At 66.5% G+C, this 21,695-nt stretch overlaps 1 protein-coding gene and 1 non-coding gene across 2 annotated transcripts in view; both read right to left on the bottom strand.

The window, feature by feature from the left end:
• Positions 1-2,544: 2,544 nt before the first annotated feature.
• NSD2 (nuclear receptor binding SET domain protein 2) overlaps positions 2,545-21,695 on the bottom strand; it is a 51,596-nt gene continuing 32,445 nt past the window's right edge. The window contains exons 10-22 of the mRNA XM_054581855.1: positions 13,253-13,384; positions 12,744-12,867; positions 11,730-11,930; positions 10,835-11,014; positions 10,335-10,491; positions 9,996-10,201; positions 9,000-9,103; positions 7,655-7,924; positions 7,283-7,399; positions 4,512-4,653; positions 4,218-4,324; positions 3,200-3,404; positions 2,545-2,816 (exon numbers count right to left, since the gene is read on the bottom strand). Coding sequence (XP_054437830.1) covers positions 2,545-2,816; positions 3,200-3,404; positions 4,218-4,324; positions 4,512-4,653; positions 7,283-7,399; positions 7,655-7,924; positions 9,000-9,103; positions 9,996-10,201; positions 10,335-10,491; positions 10,835-11,014; positions 11,730-11,930; positions 12,744-12,867; positions 13,253-13,384 — 2,217 coding nt within the window. The remainder of the gene's footprint in view (positions 2,817-3,199; positions 3,405-4,217; positions 4,325-4,511; positions 4,654-7,282; positions 7,400-7,654; positions 7,925-8,999; positions 9,104-9,995; positions 10,202-10,334; positions 10,492-10,834; positions 11,015-11,729; positions 11,931-12,743; positions 12,868-13,252; positions 13,385-21,695) is intronic.
• Positions 4,762-4,886, bottom strand: LOC129077748 (small Cajal body-specific RNA 23). Its single transcript, XR_008529902.1, has one exon. It is a non-coding gene; the product is annotated as a small Cajal body-specific RNA 23 (non-coding RNA).

The raw sequence follows: 21,695 nt of genomic DNA, 5'->3' as shown, positions 1-21,695 counted from the left end.
GGATCAAACATTTGGCAACAGTCATTTGCATTGACTTCCATTAAAACAGGGTTGTCTTAACTCCTGAAAAGAAGGTAGTTGGAGAAGACAGGCACTATATACACAGCGGTCACTCAAGATAAATACTTCGAGGGTGTCAGAAGCGCAGACCTGAGTCGGGGGTGGGGCCCAGAGGCCCCGCCTTGCACTGTGGGCGCCACGCGTGGGGGCGCACGCTGCTGTGCCTGCCTCCCCAGGCCAGGACCGGCGGGGCGACTGCGCACGCAGGCACGGGTTCCTGACGCCACGGAACCCTGAGGCTTCAGTGACAATGGGCTATAGCTGAGGTCCAGAAAGCTTGGACCTGCGGCCGAGCTCCTGCTGAAGCCGTGCCCCGCCGGCCGCCCGGTGGGGCTCAGATTTGTAAACTGGTTTCTTAGAGATTTTTAAAGTTAGTGTTATTTGCTCATTAATTTAACGGTGTTTGGAAAGAGAGCAACCACATTAAAAATTTTTCTACTCTCCTTCAGAGAGACCATTTAAAAATTTGGAAATAATCAAAGTGACTCAAAAAATCACAAGATTTTACTGTCAATACAAAAATAAGTTAATCTGCTCCCCCAAAGTGCGCTGTGACACCACTTCTGATGGTCTAACACACGTCCTTCAGCTGGTCAGAGGACGGGCGGGGACCACCGCGGGTGCCAGGGCCACACCCAGGCAGCTGCGACCCCTCCGCCCCGGCTGTCACCTGTCCCCATGTCCGAAACGCGCAGGTGCCGGCCGCAGGCAGGCAGGCAGCCAGGCCTCTGGGCCCGTCGCTGGGACACCCTACAAGCTGGGGGCGCAGGAGCATGTGTCTGAACATCAATCCAGCATTTCCTTAGGACAACTGTCTCGTCAGGCAAGTGCATTTCCAGACAGAGCCAGGCCACATGTGCGGAAGCAGCCGGCAAGTGACAAAGCTCTGGTTTTTCCTTTCGGTTCTGTGTGTGGCTCTGTCTAGGACCATGGAAAGGGGGCCAAGGGGATGGCCCATTAGTGCTCGGGAGGCATGGGCCCCGCGGGGTCACGACCTCACAGACCCCCCCCCCCCCCCCGCCCAAGCTCATGTCGAAAAACCATGGGAACTGGAGAAAGAGGCCCAGGGCCAAGGCCGTCCAGCAAGTCAAGGCCAAACGGCCCAAGAGAAATGAACGGGGGCCTCAGTAGCCGTTCTCAGGAACAGCTGTGTAAACTTCTCTGCAGAACAGCTGTTCTCCGTGGGCATTTTAAGAAGAAAAGCTCAGACAGACTCTGCTGCTGGGTGTCCCCCACTGCACACACGGGGACGTGCAGGCCCCTCCAAGCGCACGTGAGTGCCCAGTGGGATGCTCCCCCTTTTTAGGGGGCTGAACTCCCAGGGTCAAGGGGGACTCCAGAAAAGAACTGCGTCTTCCACAGAGAACTCCGCACTTCCTACAAGTTCCTCGCCCCCCAAGGGCCCTGCCGGGAAGGGGGTGCCCTGGCCCAACACATCTGACCAGCACCACTGTCTTCCACGCACAGACCCACAACGCGTGAGGAAGTGCATGGGATTCAGGTGGCCAGTTCTGACCCCTGGGTCCCTCAGGCCCTGGAAAGCAAGCTGCGCGGGCGGGGCCAGCGCCTCCAGGCCGCACCCCCGCCGAGCCCAGCCTGCGGCTGGGAGGGCTCAGGGTCGCATCAGTAAATACACGGTTCAGTCGGTGGTGATTGTGAAGCGAGTTTAGCAAAAATATATTGAGAATAAAAGCCAGAAATCAGTAAAGAAAAGTCAAATTAAAAAAATATGTACAAAGCCTTTCCCCAAGTGTTGGTAAGAACCTAGTGCGGTGGGAGGCGGCCGGGCGAGCGCCCCTCTGCCGGCCTCCCGAGGGGGGGCCTGCGCTGGGAAGGCAGCCGTGGGAACGACTCGGAGTTCAAACCTACAGAGGGAAAAACACTGACTCGGGAAAACTGAAACTACTATCACTACCACCGTTCCTGGGTCAGCGTCTCACCACGAAGGAAAAGGAGCGTGTTGAGGGAGAACTTCACATTAGTACAAAAAATACAGTTGTTTCGTAAAAGCAAAAATAACGATCGAACTCATGGTCTCCAAGAGATTCGGGGTCTGTGTCCCCCGCAGCGGGCCAGCGAGGCCCCCGAGTGAGGACGACGGGGAAGCCAGCCAAGGAGCATTGTTAGGAGAAAACTACTCTACACGTTCGGGGTGAGATAAAAAACATTTCATGTGCCAATTAATTTTCAATCATAACCTGAACCTAAAACTCCGTGGCGGGGAGGCTCAACGCTGTTAAAAATTCAAGTGTAGCCCTAATGCTGCGCCGCTGGCGAGTCGCGGCACGCGCGGGCGCTGCGCGCGCGCCCTCAGTGCAGAGGCGGCGGCACCGCTGGTGGCTCAGTGGTGAGCAGGCGCTCCCGCCCGGGCGGCGACGGGGCGGCGGCCGGCTGTCGGCGTCACTGTCCCTGGGTGCCTGGCCGGCGTCCGCGCCCGCTGGCCCGCCCCCCAGCAGGCAGCCCGACCTGGCCACGCCCCCGGCGCTATTTGCCTTCGGTGACCCTCCGCCAGCACCGCCGCCGCCGCCGCTTCCCCTTCGGCTTCGCGGGCACTGGGAGGGGCTTCTCGGCCGCGGCGCCGGCGGCGGACTCCGCCCCCCAGTCGTGCTCGCCGCAGTGGGGCCGCCCGTCCGGGGCGCAGCCGAAGGCCGCGCCGTCCTGGTGCTCCTTGCAGAACGAGTTGGGGCAGAAGTGGCAGAAGGAGGCGGAAGGCTTGCCGCACACGTCGCAGTGGTGCCAGGGGCACACCCACTTCCCTGCAAGGACACGGGGGTCAGCAGGCGGCCGGCTGGGCCCCCTCCCTGCGCGCGCGCCGGGCGCCCCCGGAGGCCGGGGTGCAGCCGGCGGACCCCGCAGGACGGGGCGGCCGGGGACCTTCGGTGCTGACCCCCAGGGGCCCTGGGCAGGTGTGGGGGGGGCGCCGCACCCACCGCAGACACCCCTGCCACTCCGTCTGTCGACCTGGCTTCGTCACCAGCTGCCTCCCACATACTGTTTTTTACACACACGTTCGACTTTGCCGTTGGCGGGTCTCGCTCCCTGGCCTCGGAGTGACAGCCCCTGGGGTCTCCCCGAGGTCACCGCCCCGCCCCCGCGCCCGGGCTCCCGCCGCCGCCCCGCCCCCCCGGCCGGGACGCACCGAAGGGCCGCTTGCGCAGGCCCAGGCAGGCCAGGTGGTAGGCCTTGGCGCAGGCCTTGCGGTCGCACAGCACCAGCTGGCCCCCGTCCCCGCAGCGGAAGCACTCGTCCTCCGACGCCTTCTTCCCCCCCCCGCGGGCTCTGCGCCTCCTGCTCCTCTTCTTGGCCTTCTTGCCCTTCTCCTCTGAGGACAGCGCGGCCGAGGTCTGCAGCGGGGATCGAGCACAGTTTACGGAGAGCAGCGTGAAGCCGCCCGGGGACGCAGGGGCCTGCGGGGCGGTGGGGTGCCCACGGGCCACGCGCCTCGGCCCTTCGGGCACCGCCCGCGTGAGCGGCGACCCTCGACCTCAGAGAGCGACACCAGCACGTGCCCCTCCCAGCAGCCCGCGGCCCGCGGCGCCCAGGCTGCCCGGCGGACACGCGAGGCCACGGCACTGGGGCTCCCGCCCACGAGGGTCGCGGTGAATGTGAGCGCGAGGAGCAGTGAAGCCTGCGGCAGACGTGTCCCCCCCCCCCCCCCGCCCACGTCCTTCCCGCAACCTCGGAACGCGGCCTCCGCTGGAGACGCGGTCACGGCAGGCCACACTCGGGGCGAGGCCACAGGGCGCCGGGCGGCCACGACCGTGTCCTGACCGGGCTTCTCACAGGAGGAGGGAGGGCGTGGGGGCGAGGCCACGGGGCAGGCGGCGGGGCCGGAGCGAGCAGCTGCAGCCGGTGCGCCCAGGACGCCGCCGCCCCTGAAGCTGCAGGCACGAGCAAGTTCTCCCCGGGAGCCCGGGGGGCCCTGGCCCCAACCACACTGATTCCGGGTTTCTGGCCTCCAGACCAAAAGTGCCGCCATTTCCGTCCCTGCTTGGGGGCTCTGCCAGGCAGCCCCAGACCGCCAAAGCCGCCGGGGGCTCGGCCGGACCCCGGAGCCCGGCCCCCGGCCTCACCCCCGGCCGCGGCGCCCGCCCTGGCCACCCTTCAGCTCAGCAGAAGCCAGCACCAGGGACAAGCTTGGGCAGCAGGGACCGTACCTTCGGCCTGTCCCCGAGGAACCCGCTGCAGTTGGAGGCTCCACAGCGGCACACAGTTTTCTCGTTGCCCAGACAGTCAAGATTGTAGTTAAAAGTCAGCTCCGTCCCTGGTGACAGCAGACAAGCCCCATGGAAACACCGCTGTCCTTCACAGCCTCAATGCCCCAGCTGCGCGCGCACCCCCGACAAGGCAGACGCCCCCAACGAAGCACAACGCCCGCGACACGGGCCGCCCCCCCTGGGGGCCTGCTGCCCTGGCCGCACAGCCAGGAGCCGGCGAGGCCAGGTGGGTACCTGCAGGGATGTCGCACACGGCGAACAGGCCCACACGGGTGTCGCCGTTCACGGTCCACTTGAGGGTCTCGCAGTTGGGCTGGCAGCTGTGGTTCATGAACCGCGAGTAGTTGCCTTTGGGCCCGGCGTCAATGATGCGGTCCTGGAAGGCACAGCTCAGGTTTCACGCAGCATCGGCACACGGCCCCTCTCAGCCGCCGGGCTCATTGGAAAGGGGCTGCCCCCGCCACGAGGGGTGCCGGGCAGCTGGTGTCGTGCTGGGAACCGTGGCGCCCTGCGTCCACTGAGACAGGACACCCCCAATCCAGTCCTGTTTCTGTCGCTCCGGGGGGGCGGGCCAGGACCACCTGGACAGGACCGAGCCCCGGGGAGCCCAGGCAGGAGCCTGCGTCCGCCAGCTCCCCAGCGCCAGCCACTGGGTGACAGACAAGGGGGCCAGGACGCTGAAGGTCAGCACCAACAGCTCCCCAAGACTCACATTCACAGAGAGCAAGGCAGGCCCCGTGACGAAATGGGCAGAGAACACAAACAAGACTCTCCAAGCACAAAACCAGCCAGACGACGGCCATGTGTGTGAGCCACTGAGGCAACGAGGGCCGGACACTGGGGTCCAGCCTCACACCGTGACACGGAGCCGCCGAGGCCAGAGGCCGGAGGCCCCACGGGAACAGCGTGCAGGGAGCACGCTGGGCCCGGCCGCCGACGCGACCAGGGCCGCGGAACGACTAGCGGGAGACGCACCTGCCCAGCCGCAGCCTCGACCGTGGGGCGGGGTCCCCGCTTGGGGGCGGCGGGCGCCCACAGGAAGGCACCAGCAGGCGTGAGCCACGAGCGAACGCAAAGTCGCGTCTGCCACAGGGACAAGCACATGGGGAGCCTGCGGCCCCGTGAGGCGCCCCGGCCGCCGGTCCCTGGCGCAGGCGCAGGGACGCCTTCTGTCACTGCCCCCGCCCCTGCGGCCGTGCCGCTGTCCCCGCTGCGGAGGCGGCCCCGTGCCCAGGCAGGGCTGGCATCCACGCCACCAGCTCTCCAATGCCTCCCGGGTCGGGGCGACGCCGCCGCCCCCGCCCCCGCCCCCGCCCCCGGTGCTGCCCTCCCGTGGCTTTCAGGGCTACTGTCCCCACACGTTTCCAGAGTCGGCGTGTGTCGGAACCTTTCTCACGGGCATTTCATGGAACTTCGCAGAGCCCTCCTCCCTCAGAACTTGCTCCCTCCGCACAACCACTTCACCAGCTCTGGGCTTTATGGACTCGGAGCTGCCGGGGCTCCCCAAGCCCCGCGTGGCGACGCCTCTTGGGCACTGGCCCAGCGCTGCATCCGTCCGGCTGTGAGCGCGGGGAGGCGCGGCCGCTGCCCCAGGCTGGCAACTCCTGCGGCCAGGGACTGTCCCCACCTGCGGCCCAGGCGCCTGGCTCTGGCGGACGCCCAGCACCCTTCATTGCTCAGGACGCGGGCTGGTGGCGCCCCCTGGCCCTGCGCCGGCCTGGCAGCTGACCGGCAGGGGTGGCTGAAACCGCAACAGCCTGCCGTCCTGAAGATGGACGTGCACCCTCACAAGGCTCCCCCGGCTCTCGGCCAGAAACAGCCTGTGTCCTCGCACCTCCGTCCCCCGCCCTCAGCCTCCGCCTCGCGGCGCCACAGGCCCTGGCACGGCCCCTGCCCTGGCCCCTGCTTGCCCGCGGCCGGCTTCCTGACCCCGCGGTGACCGTTCAGACCTGCCTGGTGCCTCTCGGTCTAACCCTCTGCCTGCCACACGCTTGCTCCAGAGTTTTCCTTCAGACTTGGTCTTGTCGTCCCAGGCTCTTACCAAAACCCACACCTCCTGCCTGAGGGCCTGCCCACGCGCCCGCGCTCTGCTTGGCGCCAGCAACGTCCAGGCAGGGCTTTTTGCGTGTGTTTCTGAACTGCTCACTCCGCCTCTCGTGTGTCGCAGCCTCGGCCTCTGCTCCAGCCGCGTCCCCGGAGCACGAGCAACGCGGGGCCAGCCTGTGTGTCCCGTGAGCAGCGTGGCACTTGGCACAACACAGCACCGCATTTTGCTGTGTGTAATGCACACTTTTTGCCCGAATTTTTGAGGGAAAAATAAGGATGCACGTTACATATGAGTAGCACTAATTCTGTGTCTATATAAATGTTAGGTTTTTTTGTCTATGCTTATACATTAAAAGTGCAGCTCTAAAAAACAATGATGTCTAAGCACAGATAAGTAACTAATTAAATTAAAAAATTAAAAAGTTTTTTTCCCCGAAACTTTAGGCCAAATACATGGGTGCGCATTACACACGGCAAAACACAGTTCAAGTTAGACTCTGAACCACGTCAGGATTTCCGTTTCTAACAGCACAGCCTCCCTCACCACCCCCAAAAGGGAGGGGAGGGAGAGAAGGGACACGCGTCTGCTGCCTGGGGGTGGCTGAGGAGTCACCCCTGGGAAGGCCCGCGGCCGCCAGGCGCCCCAGCGCGTCCCAGACGCACCTTTCGCTGAGCCCACTTGCAGGCAGATGGCCTTATCCACCCTTCCTCTGGGGACACCGACGCCGTCGGCAGACGCGCGCGAAGCTGTGCCGCTCTGGCCTCGACGAGAAGGGAGCACCACGGCGGGGGCCTGGCACGCCCGGTGTCCCGACCCTGGCTCCCCGCCCGCCCAACCTCCGACGCCGAGGAAGCGCACGAGCGCCCCTGTGGGCCCCCGGGGCCCCGGATGCTCCCTCGCCGGCGGGCCCCGGGGCCAGGACAGCGTGGAGCCCAGCGAGGCCCGGCGGCGGCGTTACCTTGTCGATGGTGAGCATGTAGAAGTGCGTGATGTCGTTCTCGTGCGCGCGCCTGATCCTGGCCATGCACTCCTCCTCATCGATCAGCTCGCCCACGTACTCGTTCACAAACTCCCCCTGGGGGTCAGAGGGCGCGGATGATGCGGGGCGGGCCCCGGGCTGCTCGCGAGGGAGCCGTGGCCCCTTCCCATCTCACGCTTCCCCGAAGCAGCCCCCCAAGTCCCAGCTGAAGGCACGTTTTACGGGAACTTAGGCTACTCTGACAGGTAACTCTCAGGTAATGTATCCCAACCGCGGCAACTCAAACGCTGTCCAAACGCCGCCTTCCCACGCGTGCAGACGCGCGCGCCGCCCCGAGCGCGGGAGGCAGACCTTGCGGATGTCCCTCTTGGCGACCAGGCCCCAGCCTTTGCCGTCCGTCCTGACGATCTGCGTCTCGGGGTACTGGCGCTTGCTGAAGCACTGGTTCTGGCAGGCCTCGCCGGCCGGGCACACCTGCGGGTGGCACTCGAACATCAGCATGCGGTTCAGGCACTGCGAGTCGATGCCGCAGGGGCTCTCGTCTGTGGGCTTGCAGTTGCACTTGGGGATCTCGGAGATGTCGGCCGTGTGGACCTGCACCTTCCCGTACGGCTTGCTCACCTGCAGGGGCAGGCGCTGCCTCAGCCCACATGCGAGGGCCACACCCCGCGGGGGCCCCGCAGCCCACATGCCGGTCGCAACGCCCCGGGCCGCAGGCGCCGACAGGCGATCCGGGCCCCAGCGCCTCAGCAGGAGGCCGAGGTGCAGCCTGGCCCCAAGCCCAACGCCCGCCGTGCACAATCGCAGTGTCTGTGCCCCGTGCGCTGGGCAGCTGACACCCAATCCAGCCGGCGGGCGTAACAGGAAGACCCACGGGCGCTCCGCGCGAGGGGTGCCTGGCCACCCTGACCAGCTCGCCCTCCTCCCGGCCCCAGAGCCATTGGGCCCTCTGCTCTGAGCGCCCACGGGCACTCACCGGGGAGGCGGTGGGTCTGGGCGCGTGGCCCCAGTGTGCCGTTAATGGGGCAAGGGTGACCCCGCAGTAAAGCAGCAGAGAAAACCAAAAAGAAACTACAGTGCAAAGGAGCGAGCGGCTCTAGGGACACGGTGGAGGACGCCCAGGCCCTCGCAGCCACCCCGGCCCCTGCTCCCCGGAGCCCCGTGGGGATGCGGCGCAGCTGCCGCCAGGAGGACGTGGCCCTCGCACAAGATGCGGCAGCGGCCCCACGGCAGGGGCACGAGAGAGCCCCCGACCAGCCCCTGGGCAGCGGCCGCCCGGCCTGGGCGGCACCTTCTGCGGGCACGGGCGGCGTGAGGTGGTCGCCCGCACAGGCCTCAGAGACCAGTCGGAGGGCCGACCTGCCGCCCCGGGCCAGGGAGCAGGCGCAGGGCCACACGCAGGGGCCAGCCCTTCCTCGCCGGCCGCGCCCCTGGAGGCGGGCACATTTCTTTGTCCCCGCGGCTCCGGGCGGGGTGACAGCGTGCCCCGGGGTCGGCTCGGCCGCGCCTCTTGGCTCCCAGCAGCCTGTCCAGGGCCCCTGCTCAGCCCCCGTGGACGGTCAGCAAGCCCCGCACCCACCCGGTCCCCGTGGACAAGGACGGACACGCTCGGGGGGCAGGGGGCGGCAGCGCCTGCGCCTCCTCTCAGGGAGGCGCACCACAGCCCTGTTGCGCTCTGCACGGCCGTGACCGTCACCTTGATGTGCTTGTACGGCGGGGGCCTCCGCTCGCTCTCCTGCGTTTCCCTGGCTTCCCTCTGAAGTTTGATTTCACGGAAACGGGCCTCGGCTTCTTGCAGCGCTGAAAAGCCAACGAGAGACGCACGAAGGGTGTCAGTAGCGGAACGCGCCTGCCCGTCGGCTCCCTGCTCCCTCGGCGCCCTCCACGCGTTCACCTCGCTGCCGAGGGTGGTTCCCAGCGCACAGGAAACTAGACAGCGCGCAAAACTGCCCAAGGGCGGTCCCAGTGCCACCACTTTCCCAATGGACCAGAGCGCCAAGGACCCCCCGGCTGTGCCTGACGCCTGTTCGCCGGGACGTCGGGGCTGCCGCGCCCGGCAGTCGCCATGATGGGGCGCCAGGCGTCGACACCGGGGTGCGAGGCCTGCCACGGGCAGTGGTCGCTGCTCCGGGCCCCGCGGCACTCCAGCCAGGGGTCGGATGAGAGAGTTGCCTTGGCGACGGTTCCGCTAACACTCAACACATCTGGCTCCCTCTCAATTTCAGCACCCTCTTCCGACGCCTACTGCCCCCCGCAGGCCCGAGGCTCTGCGGCCGCCACACCCTGGAGGTGCCCTCAGCCGGGACTCACGTGCCTTCCCGGCCCAGCCGCCTGCTCGCGGCTCTGCGCACCCCCGACGCAGCGTGGGCGCGCCTCCGGCAGCCCCGGGGCTGCATTCCTTGCCTGCCTCCTCACCTGACCCCCGCTCCCCCCGCCGTGCCCAGCTCCCGAATCCGGGTGGAATGGAGCCCAGCCCCAACCACAGCTATCAGGCGTGTGAATGTGAACCAATGCTACAAAAGTATCAATCTGTCTGATTTGGTGCCTCAACCGACCAGCAACCATCCTTTTTCCTCATTTAAAGCCCAGCTAGAGCGCTGACTGCAGGGCTTTTGACAGAAACCGCGTTCCCCAAGCGCAGAAACGAGAGTGAGCGCCGCCCGCTGCCTCCCTCCACCCAGGGGGCCCGTACCGTTTTTGAAGACTCTTCCGATCCCTCTGACCCCCTGGTAGCGGCTGCCCCGGTCCCCTTCCATGTACGGGAACACTCGAGCCTGATGCGTCCAGTAATAATCTTTAGACCCAAAGAAAAACACAGGGAATTCTCCAACCTCGTGCTTCATTTTCTGAATATTTGGGGGAACATTTTTGGGATGGCAAACTTCTGCCGGCCACCATCTATTATAAATATTAAAAACAGGGTTCACAGACTCTTCAGAGAGAGTGACAATAGCTTCAACACTGCAAGTACTGCAAAGTAAAAGACACGTTTGAACACAGGGGCAGGAGCATGGGAGTCTAGTTCTCACACCTGTAGTTCCCGAGTTTGACCCAAATAATGTCCTGGTAATGCAGCTTCTTGCCGGCCCTGCAGTCGTTGCAGAACCAGCTGCCGTCGGGCATCTCGATGTTCAGGCAGTCCGGGTGGAAGGCCGCCGGGCAGGACTCGCAGCACAGAAGGCTGCCCCCTGCGGGGGAGGGGCCGCTCAGCCTGGCCGCGCACGCGGGCCCAGCCCACAGCCCGCCCAGCCGGCCGCTGGCACAACAGCAAAGGCCGCGTCGCCACCGACAGTTCCCCATGCGCCGAGGCGGCCACGGCGAACCTGGCAACGCCACGGCGTGATGCCGTGAATCCACGGGGACACTGTGTGGTCGCACCCCGCCGGCCGCACCGGTGCCCGGGGGGCCGGAGGAGCCACCTGTGCTCCAGGCCGGGGGCAGCACTGTACTCTAACCGCCCACACGCCTCCGCCCAGCGACCCTGCTGACCTCGCAGCAGCGGCCCTGTGGACGCACGGCGCCGAGCCTCACCTTTGGAGCACACGAAGCACCAGCTCACGTTGACGTGGGCGTGGTGCCGCTTCCCCTTCCGGGCTGTGAAGTGGCCCGTGCAGACAATGCTGTGGGAGGCGAGCACCAAGCAGCCCGCGGCCAGACAGGCGTCGCCTCCGTGGTAGGCGACGGGGCAGCGGACACAGCGCAGCATTTTCCCTGCACAGGCAGAGAGAGGGGCTGAGGGGCTGAGGGCCCGGCCCCAGGAGCAGGGCAGCGAGGAACCACCCAGCCCCCTCGCTCAGCAAATCAGTGCTGACGTAAATGACGTAGCCGAAAAAAATAACTAGAGCAGGAGGACGAGAACACGTGATACACGCCACGAAACACGCCTCCTCGAAGCAAAGGCTCCAAAGGCGCCTGAGAAAGTGGTCAAGCCTCTCAAGTGCCGCCCTCCGCTTGGGCTCCCCGGGCTGGGCGCCGGCCCCACCCCCACCCCCACCCCCGGATGCCAGAGCAGCCTCTGAACACCCGGCCAGGCCACGGGTTCCCAGGGGGCACGGGCCCCGGCCCTGGCTGGCCGCTGCTGGGGCCCGGAGGCAGAGGCGGCCTGCCGTCCTCAACGCCACACACCCGAGGTCAAGTGACAGGCACGGCTGCGCCGCAACACCTTGTATGTGAAGGACCGTTAAAATAAAAAAAGAATCTATCAAAAGGACTCGAAGGTCCCGCCCTTAATCTTTAGACTGAGGATCTAGAGCAGGAAGACGGGAGGCTGAAGGGGACGGGCAGGTCCTCTGCCAAGGAAAGCCCCGGCCCGCCCTGTGCCGAGCCAGGGATGGGGAACGGCGGACCCCCCCGCACCCCCGAGGGGCGAGGGCCTCTGGCGACAGCGCCAACCTGGCCGCCAGGCCCGCCGCCCATGTGCGCCCACCTTTCGCAGGGCGCGGGTGCGCCGGGTTGGAGGCGTGGCAGCTCACGCAGCTGTGCAGCGGGCAGCGGAAGCCCCGGCTCTCGAACACCGTCAGGGGGTACTTCCTCACGCAGGCCTCGTGGTAGAACTTCCCGCACTGCGACACCACACAGCGCTTCAGGCCCGCCTGGCTCTCCTTGCACACGAAGCACGAGTGGACCCCTGGCGACGGCGACGGCGGGGCGGGCACACAGGGCAGGGTGAGCCGCAGGCCCAGAGCCACGCCCACCAGCGACGCTGAGGGGCAGGCCGCCCCCCCCCCCCCGGGAGCTGTCCCACCCAGGTCCTGCAAGCCAGGCCGTCGCAGCGACGGGGCTGCGGCTGGAGACGCGGCCTCACCCGGAGGATGGGGAAGCGGCCAGCAGCCAGGTGGTGGCTGCTCCAGGGAGCAAGAAGTGGGAAGGAGTGGGGCTCCTGGGGAAGAACGCCCCTCCTCTCCCGCGAGCGCGGTGACCCGCCGCAGGGAGAACTGCTCACAGGACCGGTCCCCTGCAGTACAGGGTCCCAGCACCTGCTGACCGCGCGTCAGTCACCGGAGGGTCGGGACCGCTGGGCGGGAGGGGAGCTGTGAGAGCCTCTGTGCCGCCGGCCTCGTCAGCCCCAGCCTGCGCACAAGGGGCCAGCGCCCCAGAGCAAGGGCCGCGGCCGCGCGGGGACAAGCGTGGGGCTGAGCCACGCTGCGGCTCGGTGCGCCTTCGAACCCCAGCGTCCCGAGACCGGCGAGATCACCCGCAGGGGCCACGGCACCACCACGCACCGGACAGCACTCTACCGGTCACCCCACACGGGACTCCTTCCAAGGGACGTGAAAGCAGTCACGCCTGCCGCCCAAGGGAAGGCACGCAGGGGGCACGAGGCACGCCGGCCGGGCCGGCCACGCCTGCGACGGCAGCCCACACCCCGGTGTGAAGGGAGGCTGGGAGGGGACGCGACAGGACACCGGCCTGGTCCCCTCGGAACGGGGACAGCACTTGCCTGAAGCACACTCGCCGCAGACGAACCTCCCCTCCGGAGGCCGGGACCGCCCGAGGCAGGCGAGGTGGAAGGCCCCGCAGCAGGGGCCCTCGCAGAGCAGGAGGCTGCCGGGCTTCTCGCACACCTGCGGGGGGCGCACAGCACGGCTGAGGGGACCGCCGGGCCACAGGGCCCAGATGGGGGCCCCTGGCGACAGCGATGGGCACTGACAGGATCCAAGGCCTCGGGGACCCGCGCAGGCAGCTCAGAGGCGGCCCGGAGCAGGAGCGCACAGCCTCGCCGGGTGGCGCCCATGCGGGCCCCAGCCTGTGCCGGCGGGGAAGCCAGGCCCCCCGCAGCCCCACGCCTCCGCCCCCTGCTTCTGCGCACGCCCCAGCGCGCGTGTTCATGCGCGCGGCAGTCACAGGTGAGACACGCCCACGTGGGAGGGAACGGTGCGGGCTGCACCCACAGCCCAGGGCCAGCTGGCGGCGAGGCCGGGTGGTGGGCGTGGGGCGGCGGCCCCTCACCTGACACACGTGCTCCTTCTTGGCGGCAACTCCCCGCTCCGACTTCTTGGATGAGACGGACGCTTCGGTCTGAGTTTCGTCGGCGCTTTCGTACGGGGACTCCAGAGGCTCGTCTCCCGGGCCGTCCGAGACCTGCGGGCGGAGGCGGACGACAGTTCACTAGTCGCGGGGGCTCCGCGGCAGGCCCGCCAGGCGCGGGCCGCGCACGCACGCCAGCTGCACGCAGGCCCTCTGCGCACCGCCCGCCAGCTCTCCCCTGCAAACACACGTCGCCCGCAGGGGTTCTGAGGGTACGACGTGTTGATAAGCTGGGTAGAAATTCAGAAACGGACTTCATTCCAGTTGGTATTTATTATACGTGGATACGTGTGTATTCATGTGAAGCAGCGTTAACGTTCTCTTAGGAAGCCTTAAACGTGAAGTAATTTTTATGAAAACTCTATGTGCTCTTGTTGGTGGCTGAAAACAGGATTTGGGATGGAAAATCCTGACCTTTCTTACCCGACTGGTTAAGGTCCAACTACTTTAAGTAAGAGAAACATCGCTACCAAGTGAATTTCTGAAAGAACCCAAGTGCAGTCGCGGCGTGAGCCCTGGCGCTGTGGCCCCGCCGTCTGCGGCGGCCGGGCCAGGGGCTCCGTGTGGGGAGCACGTCGTGCACCGGAGCGCTGACCAGGCTGCGCGGCCCTGCTTGTCCTCCACCCAGGAGGGGGCAGCTGCCCGGGACCATAGGGGAGGGCGCGGCGCTCCGGCCGGCCGGCTCCCGCGGCCGGGCGCCACCCTCGCCCCTCGTTCCCCTCAATGGACCCCTCAATGGACCCTCAGTAGTAGGTCTTCAAATAGAGATCAGTAACTCTTTCACTAGAAAACTTTCTCATATACCAACTTGAGGGTCTTTTTTAAAAACAACACATTCAGCATTTCTCTCATGTTCGATAAATGTTGAAAACTGAATTTTTCAACACAGTAAACGTATAAACTTCATTTCCTGTCCACTCAGTAACCACAAGGCGCTGTGTTACAGGCCTGCCGTTTGCCAAACGCAAAGCGAGAAATGGACATCGGACCACGTTAGAAAATCAGGAACAGAACAGAAGGACCAGCCCCGCAGGAGCGCCCGCAGCCCTTCTGCCTTCTGGCACCTCTGTGAGCAGGAGAAAGAAAAAAGATGCAGCGTTTTGCTGCCCTAGACGCTGGTGTCAGAGTGGGCTGGCGTGTCTGCTGGGACCTGCCGCTCGGCCGGCATCTGTGGCGGGGCAGACGCGGCGGCCCCCGCTCCGCCTCCGGACTCTCAATGTCTGATACCCCCCGTGGCACGGCCTCGAGAGAGAGAGAGAGCGCCCTGAGCTACAGGGCCTCCCGTGGCAAAGCCGGGCCCTCTTGGGGCTGCCCAGGTGGGGTTGCTGGGGCCCCCAGGCCCTCCGGTCACCTTGCCTCCCCGTGCACTGACCCCCTGAAGAAATGTGCTGTGCTCCAACTCCAAACGTCACGTGTCCTTCAGACATGTCACAGACAGGGCTGGGCCCTGCGGCTGCAGGGGCACAGGGGACCCTGAGGGCGGCCTCCCTGAGGGAGCCACCAGGCCCAAAGGAGGGCCCTCGTGGGGGCTCCAGGGAGACCGCCCGGTGCCCGCCCGCCAACCCCGGTCCTCCCTCCATGGGGCTGGACCCGATTCAAAGAAAAATGCTCGGAGAGAGAGACAGAACACACAGACCAGGCCGGGCTCACAGGAAGGAACAGCACCTTTTATTTGAGATTTACAGAGGCAGGCAGCACGTTTCCACGGGAGACAGCAGCTCCCACATCGACAGAGCGTTGGAGGCGTGAACACGGGTACACATTTTGAATGAACATCGCTGTGCGGGACACACAGGAGGCCCGAGGCCCGGGGCAGAGGCGCGTACAGAGAACAGGCCTTGCACAGCACAGCCAGGACACAGTGTGGGAAGCCCGCCGCCCGCCCCCGTCCCCGCCCGGACACGAGCCTGGCCGGCCGGCCCGCAGGGCCCTCGCTGCAGCCGCAGGCCCGCGTGCGTGCACCAGGTGACAGTGCTCACGCGGGGATGCGTCTGTCGGAGTGACAGCCCCTGTACGGTCCCAACACAGTCCCCAGTCTCAGTCTACGACCTCTACGGGCTATTCCGTGTCCAACAGGCGGCATTTGGAAAAAGAAACACGGGGTGACTGGGTGGACAGACTGGCAAGAGCTCCCCGCTGCTTCCGCCGCCGCCAGGGCGGCCGTGGCCCCCGACGCCACGACTCCCATGGGTCTGAGCGGCTCCCTGCTCTCTACTCAGCGAGCAGCCGGTGACTCGACCACTTGCCCGAGAAACACACTCCTTTACGGCCGGGGCAGCCTCTGCCACCCACGCGACGGGCATGCGAGGGCCGGCCGCACGCACACCGGGCCCGGCGGCGCTGGAACCAGCTCCTGGAGGTGATGCGGCCAGGGCGCTGCGGCCGCCAGCAGGAGCTCCCTCTGCGCCTGGAGAGCTGTCCCGCGGGCCGCCGGCCGCCGGCCGTGAGGCAGCGCACAGCGCGTCTCTCATTTCTTGACCAAACAGAACCCTGCACAGGTTGAACACTACAGCATTTGTGAAATACAATTGCAGACCTTAAACAGTGAGTGTTTCTATGAACCAGCACCGCCCCACGTGTGAGTGATGCTTCCGGGAAGAGAGAACGGGGAGCCCTTTCACACGGCATTTTGGATTGACAGGTAAGGGCCCTGCGAGCAGCAGATTTCACCCACTTAGACCCAAGCACAAGACCAGCCTCGGACAGGCCTTCCAAGTGAGCGGCCCAGCGAGGCAGATACTCGAGTGGAGCTAAAACAGCTTGCAGGTGAGCCGTCCACAACCTGGAGTGCTGCAGGGCGTGACAGTCCTCACTAAAGCAGCCCCTCAAGAGGACTCAGGCTGGAACTCGCCAGCTGCCCCTCGCTGAGTCTGAGCCCCGCCCGCCCCGCCCCGCCCACGTCCACCCGCGAGGCCGCAGGCCCAGCGCCAGCCCTTCTCGTAGGGGCCGCAAGTCTTTTAAACAATGCTGCCCCCCAACTGTGCTCAGCAGAGCGTGGGCCGGACGGGACTGGAGAACGGCCAGAAAGCCCCGCCCCCCGCCCCCGCCCCCGCGGTCCTGGAAGATGTTTCCTGTGTCCCTGGTTCGAGCCCTTCAAGATAAATGCTGGCAAATTTCACAGAGTAACCCAACGACAACACGGGAGCCAGGAAAAGGCGACACAGGCGGACCTCACACGCAACCTGCCAGTTACAAAGGTGTCCGAGAAGACAAGGCTGTTGGTTCCCAGCAGGGCCCGGAGCCCGCAAGGGGACACGTGGACGAGGCCCCGGGGGCCTGCCCGCTCCGGGCAGCGCAAGGAGAGGAGGACGGCGCGCGCGGGGCCTCCTACCTGCTGAGGCCAGTCCCGCGCCACCACCGGCAAGCGCACGAGTGGCGACCTCCCGGGTTCCAGCTCCCACAGCACACGCGGTGCTTGGCAGGGTCAGACCCGGTTCACTGGCCAAAATCCCACAACGCGCAGAGGGCTCACACGCTTCTTCAAACGCAACCTCGAAGCCACTGGCAGACCTGAGAGTGTCTGAGACACCTTTTGTGATACCGCAGTGACGTTTCAATTCTTTCAGCAAAATACTGTGACTTAGAGTCACGATCTCAAGGACAAACAGCAATCCGCAGCGATTGCTTTTTCAGTTTATAGGATTTTTTCAACGGAGATGATGAAACCATTGATTTTCAAAGCACAAAACGCAAGCCCCCACCAAGCCCAAAGGGCCGTGGCCGGGCCCCCGAGGCGAGTTCACAGAGGTCCCCCAGGGGCCCGAGGACACTCCTCCCCCGCACGGGGCCGAGGGGGCAGAGGGCCACCCTGTGTGGTGCTATTGCTCTCGGTCAAAACAGCACCGCGGGTCACCGGTCGCAGCGGGCCCAGCCTCCCCCACACCGAGGGCCTGCGGGGCTCGGAGCCTGGTGCTGGCTGACAGCCTCCTCTCCTCCGCCCTCTCCTGCACCGGGCGCGCGCTGGCTCTGCTCAGGCCCTCCTCGCCGCCTGTGGCCGCCAACCCTGGGCAAGCAGGCCGGGGCCGGGGCCCACGGGCGCAGCCAACCCGTGCCCGGTGTTGGCCTCATGGCCCACGCCGTCCTCTCCTCCGCTGTGTCCAGCTGTCAATGCCCCCAACTCCACCACCCCTGCGATGGCCGTGCCCCACCCCGCCGGCCCTGCCCGAAGCCCAGAACCCGCCCTCGGGCACCCCCTTGGCCTCCAGGGGCACCCTCTAGCCCCGGGCCCTCTCTTCGGTTAGGAGGGGGGCACACAGCGGAAAGGACGCCCAGTGCAGCGCACCGAGACCGCCCACCCCTGACCCCGCCGCTGCAGAGGCAGGGACCCCGGGCCTGGCCTGGGCAAAGCCCTCAGGACACCGGCGTCAGCAGCCGGTGGGCCAGGGAGTCGGGGCCGGACGCCACTGCCACCTGCACGCAGCTCGGGAAGGCGCCGCGCTGGCGTGGAGCCTGCCCTTTCAGAGCAGCTGCAGCCCAGACCCTGGCCAATGCCTCCATCCCACACGAAGACTCCTCCTCCCGGCCGCCCCGACTGCATGTGCGCGGTGCATGGGCGGCGGCGCCACAAGGACCCTGCAACCCTGCACAGAACCCGGAAGAAAATCCACCCGACAGCAGGCAGCGCAGGTGACTCGGCAGGGACACGCCAGCGCCGTGAGGACTTCTGCAGGACGCGCCGCAAGCCTGCGTTAACTGCCCTGGGGACGCACCCGCTCTCAGAGCTGGACCTCCCCTCGCCCTCCGGTGGCCACAGGGCCTCCCGGGGACCGTCCTCCGCAAGGCCGCCGCTGGCGGCCGGAGGGCACAGCCCTGCCCTGGGCAAGTGGGCCGGCCCCTCGCCGCAGCGCCCCGAGCGCAACCCCCTCCGCCAGCCCAGCCCCCTTCCCAGCCCCAAGACCTGGCACCCCCCCACCCAGTGCCCCCGCCGCGGCGCGCTCCACGTCCTCAGCGGACGCCGATTTTATGCTGCCTGTGGACGCACCAGCCACCCTGAGGGTCCTCTCCTCTCTCCCGCTGGAGGAGACGGCACCTGCTGCCCACCACCCGCTGGGAGCTGGCCGGCCACCGTCCAAACGCACCAGTCTGTGGTTGCCGACGGCGCCCTTGGTCCCCGCCAGAAGCCTGCGGGTGAGCCTTCCCTCTCGGTGACCATGTCCCAAGTGAGAGCCACCCCACGCCACCATCCGCACTTCCTGAGCCTCTCTGAGAACCGCACGTCACTGCTGAGCTGCTGGTGCCCTCGAGGCCACGAGTCCCGCCCCCTACATCTGGACAGAGCCGCCACCCTCGGCTGCCGCCCTGCCCCTTGGCGCTGCCGGGCTTGCCTCGCCCCACCCCCACCCCGTGCAGGACGCGGCCACAAGGGCCACTCTCCGTGCCGCACCGCGGCGGTGCTTCTGGGGCCGGACAGAACTCATCCCTCCGCGGTCACAATCGTGCCGTCGCAGAGCGAACCGCCGAGTCCTTCCAAGGTGCCGGCGCCCAGAGCACTCGGCTAACGTCACAGGAGTCACGGCTCCGCACGCCAGGCTGTTCAGAGCTTCCGCGGCAGGGACGGCCCACTGGAAGGGCCGCGGGCATCGGGAACGGCGTGCGCCGCCCCTGCCCCGGTGGGCCCGGGCTCATGGGGCCTCGTCCTCAGCACGCCAGCGGCGGCCCTGGGCAGGACACCACGCCCGGGACGGACCCTCCGGGGCGGCAGCCGCCCCGGTGCCTCTCCTGCATGTGCCCTCAGCCTGCAGTCGCCGCACGGCCGCTCAGCCAAGAGGCAGAACCCCAGCCCCCCTGCCGCCCCCGCTGGGCACCAGGGCAGCATCTGCTGCGCTGGCCGCTCCCCTGGCAACGGCAAGGGCGCGCGGGGACGGTGCCTCCCCGGACGCTGTCCGTGCCCTGCTTCTGAGGGTGCTGACGCTGACACGCGCCAGGGAAGGCTGGGAGCAACAGGCGGGAGGACGCACACGCCCTCTCACGAGCCCAGCCCTGCCCCCGGGACCGGCGCTGTGCTCGCAGCTGGAGCCGCAGGGGCCGCGCCAGGATCTTGTCTTGGTCTCAAAACGTGTCGCGCTTCCCTCAGGGCGTGTGCTCAATAACCCCAACAGACTCAGACACCGCTCACCTTCCAGGGAGACCACGGCGGCGCCCCTCAGTGTGGCGGCAACACGCCGTCGGCAGCAGGCGCCCCGGGGAGCCGCCCCGCAGCAGGGGCGGCACGAGCAGCTGAGCTCAGGCCTCGCCCGACGGATGGGCTGCCCTAAAAGCGGTTACCAGTGAAGACGCAACAAGCAAGAGTTTGCCTGACTAAGGGAGTAAGAAATGAAGTCACAGAACAAACACGTAAGTCACATCGAAGCCTTCACAGGCGTTTGTCGTGCAAGCGCATCATTTTCATCCGCTGTCTTCACGAGGGTGACTACGCAATGAGGGTTCTACCGTAGGTTTTGTTTAGTGCATGTACCCTTTCTGAGAAAGACTTAAACCAAAATGACGTAAAACGTCTTGAAATTCTAACCCTATTTGTTTCCTTAGCGGGACCCAGGGTGACGGAAGGAGAAACACACACATGCAAAGGGCAAGCGGCCCGCACGAGGGCCGGTCTGAAGTCCGGACGGCACGTCCGCAGCCTCACGCTCCATCGGTGGCGGCCCCGCAGGCGGCAGGGGCTCCTACCCGCGCACGCTGCCCCCCTCCCCGAGCCCCTGGGCCCTTGGTGCAGCCCACGCTGGGACTCGTGCGGTGTGTGGTTCTGCAACACACCGTGGGCAGGCCACCCTGTCCTCCTGCGGGGTCCTCAGGAAGAGCGCCCTTCCGCGGACATGCGCCCCAGCGGCGCGGGCCAGCCGCGGAGAGCGGCCCACGGGGAGGGCCTCGGGCGCTCGTGCTCCCGGCCAGAGGCAGGCCGCACGCTGCGGTCTGCGCACCGGCATCCGAGCGCAGGGAGCCGTGCCGCGCCCGCCGCCAGCCTGCCTAACCGCTCGTCCGCCTCCCAAGTCAAAGCGCCGGCAGCCTCCCCAGTCTAACCGTGAAACGCTTCCCAGGTTCAGGCCGCGCGGTCCAGCTCGCCCCGGTTAAAGCGGGCGCCAGGCTCCCAGGCTCGTCGGCCACGCCTGTCTCTGTGCCTGCCAGGCCAGGCCCGCCCAGGGGTGCTGCCCGCGCCCACACGCAGCCCGGAGCGGGGCCCAGCGGGGCCTGAGCAGCTCCAGGCTTCCCTGTCGCCTGTGCTGGCGAGAGCGCGAGGGAAGCTCCACGGCACGCGGGCCCCGAACGTGGCGCTGCGGGAAGAGTCATTGAAAAGCCAACTTAACCAGGAGGGTCCACGGAACCGAAACCTTTTATTTGGAGTGTTCGCACGCAGAACTGCAGGCCGCCTTTCCATTCAGTTCTTTATGACAAGGAAAAGGAAAAGCTTTTGTGGAGGACGTGCCTTTCCACGGCTCAGTCAGCTCCAGAGGCTGGGGAACAGCTCTCCCCGTGCCCCCGGGCATGCCTGAGGCCACCCACACACGTTGACCGCCAGGGAGCCCCCGCCCCACACACTCAAACAGCTGCTCCCGCGGCCAAGCCGGCCAGGGTCCCCGAGGAAGCCCCCAGGGAGCGCTCCGTGTTTGCAGCCCCGAGGCCCTGGGCAGTGAGCTCAGGCCCCTCTGACCTCTGTGCCCGAAGACCCTCACGCTGGAGGCCTGCTCCTCATCTAACGAGGGAGAACTGAGCCTGGCAGAGAGCAGGACGCCTGTCCCACTGGGGACTGTGGCAGAGACAGGGCAGAAGTGCCGCCTTCTAACCCAAAAGGGCGCCCACTCCCTGCCCCCGTCCTGCGCCGAAAAAGCCCAAGGTTAGCACCTCCTCGTTAACAGTCTAGAAACAGGACCCCTGTCCACACTGGGCAAAGGGAGTCACAGGACAAACAGGAAGGAGTTGAAAGGGGAGGGAGCTCCTGGGGAAGCCGCCGAAGTCCAGAGCCCCAGCCCCTCAGGACAAGGAAGGGCCGCATCTGCCATCTGGGGCTACTTCTTGTTTTGCTCCTCGTGCGGCAAAGACTTGAGGTCTGCTGACGGAGTCGAGGTGCCGTGACAGAGCGACAGCCACGGCCTCGGGCGCTGCACAAGCCCAGGCGACAGGAGTCCCTGCCGTGGCGGGGCTGCCTCACCTCCGCGCGCAGGCACCTAAGAGCGCGCCCGAGTCTGAAGGACGAGGGCCGCAGACCCGCAGCCACGTCCCTCCGTGAGCCTGGTCCAGAAGCCACAGCAGTTGCAAGAGCACGTGTCCCAGCCCGTGTCCCCTGGGGCGACCACGCAGTGAACGCGGCCGGCCCATTGATGGCGTCACGCCGGGCCCAGCGGGCCGCTCTCGCCGGTGGCGCAGAGGCCTC

Source organism: Pteronotus mesoamericanus, unplaced genomic scaffold (genome assembly GCF_021234165.1).
Source record: "Pteronotus mesoamericanus isolate MK-2021 breed Mesoamerican mustached bat unplaced genomic scaffold, CSHL_Meso_final contig_68, whole genome shotgun sequence".
Lineage (NCBI taxonomy): Eukaryota > Metazoa > Chordata > Mammalia > Chiroptera > Mormoopidae > Pteronotus > Pteronotus mesoamericanus.
This window is presented reverse-complemented; position numbering and strand designations above follow the sequence as displayed.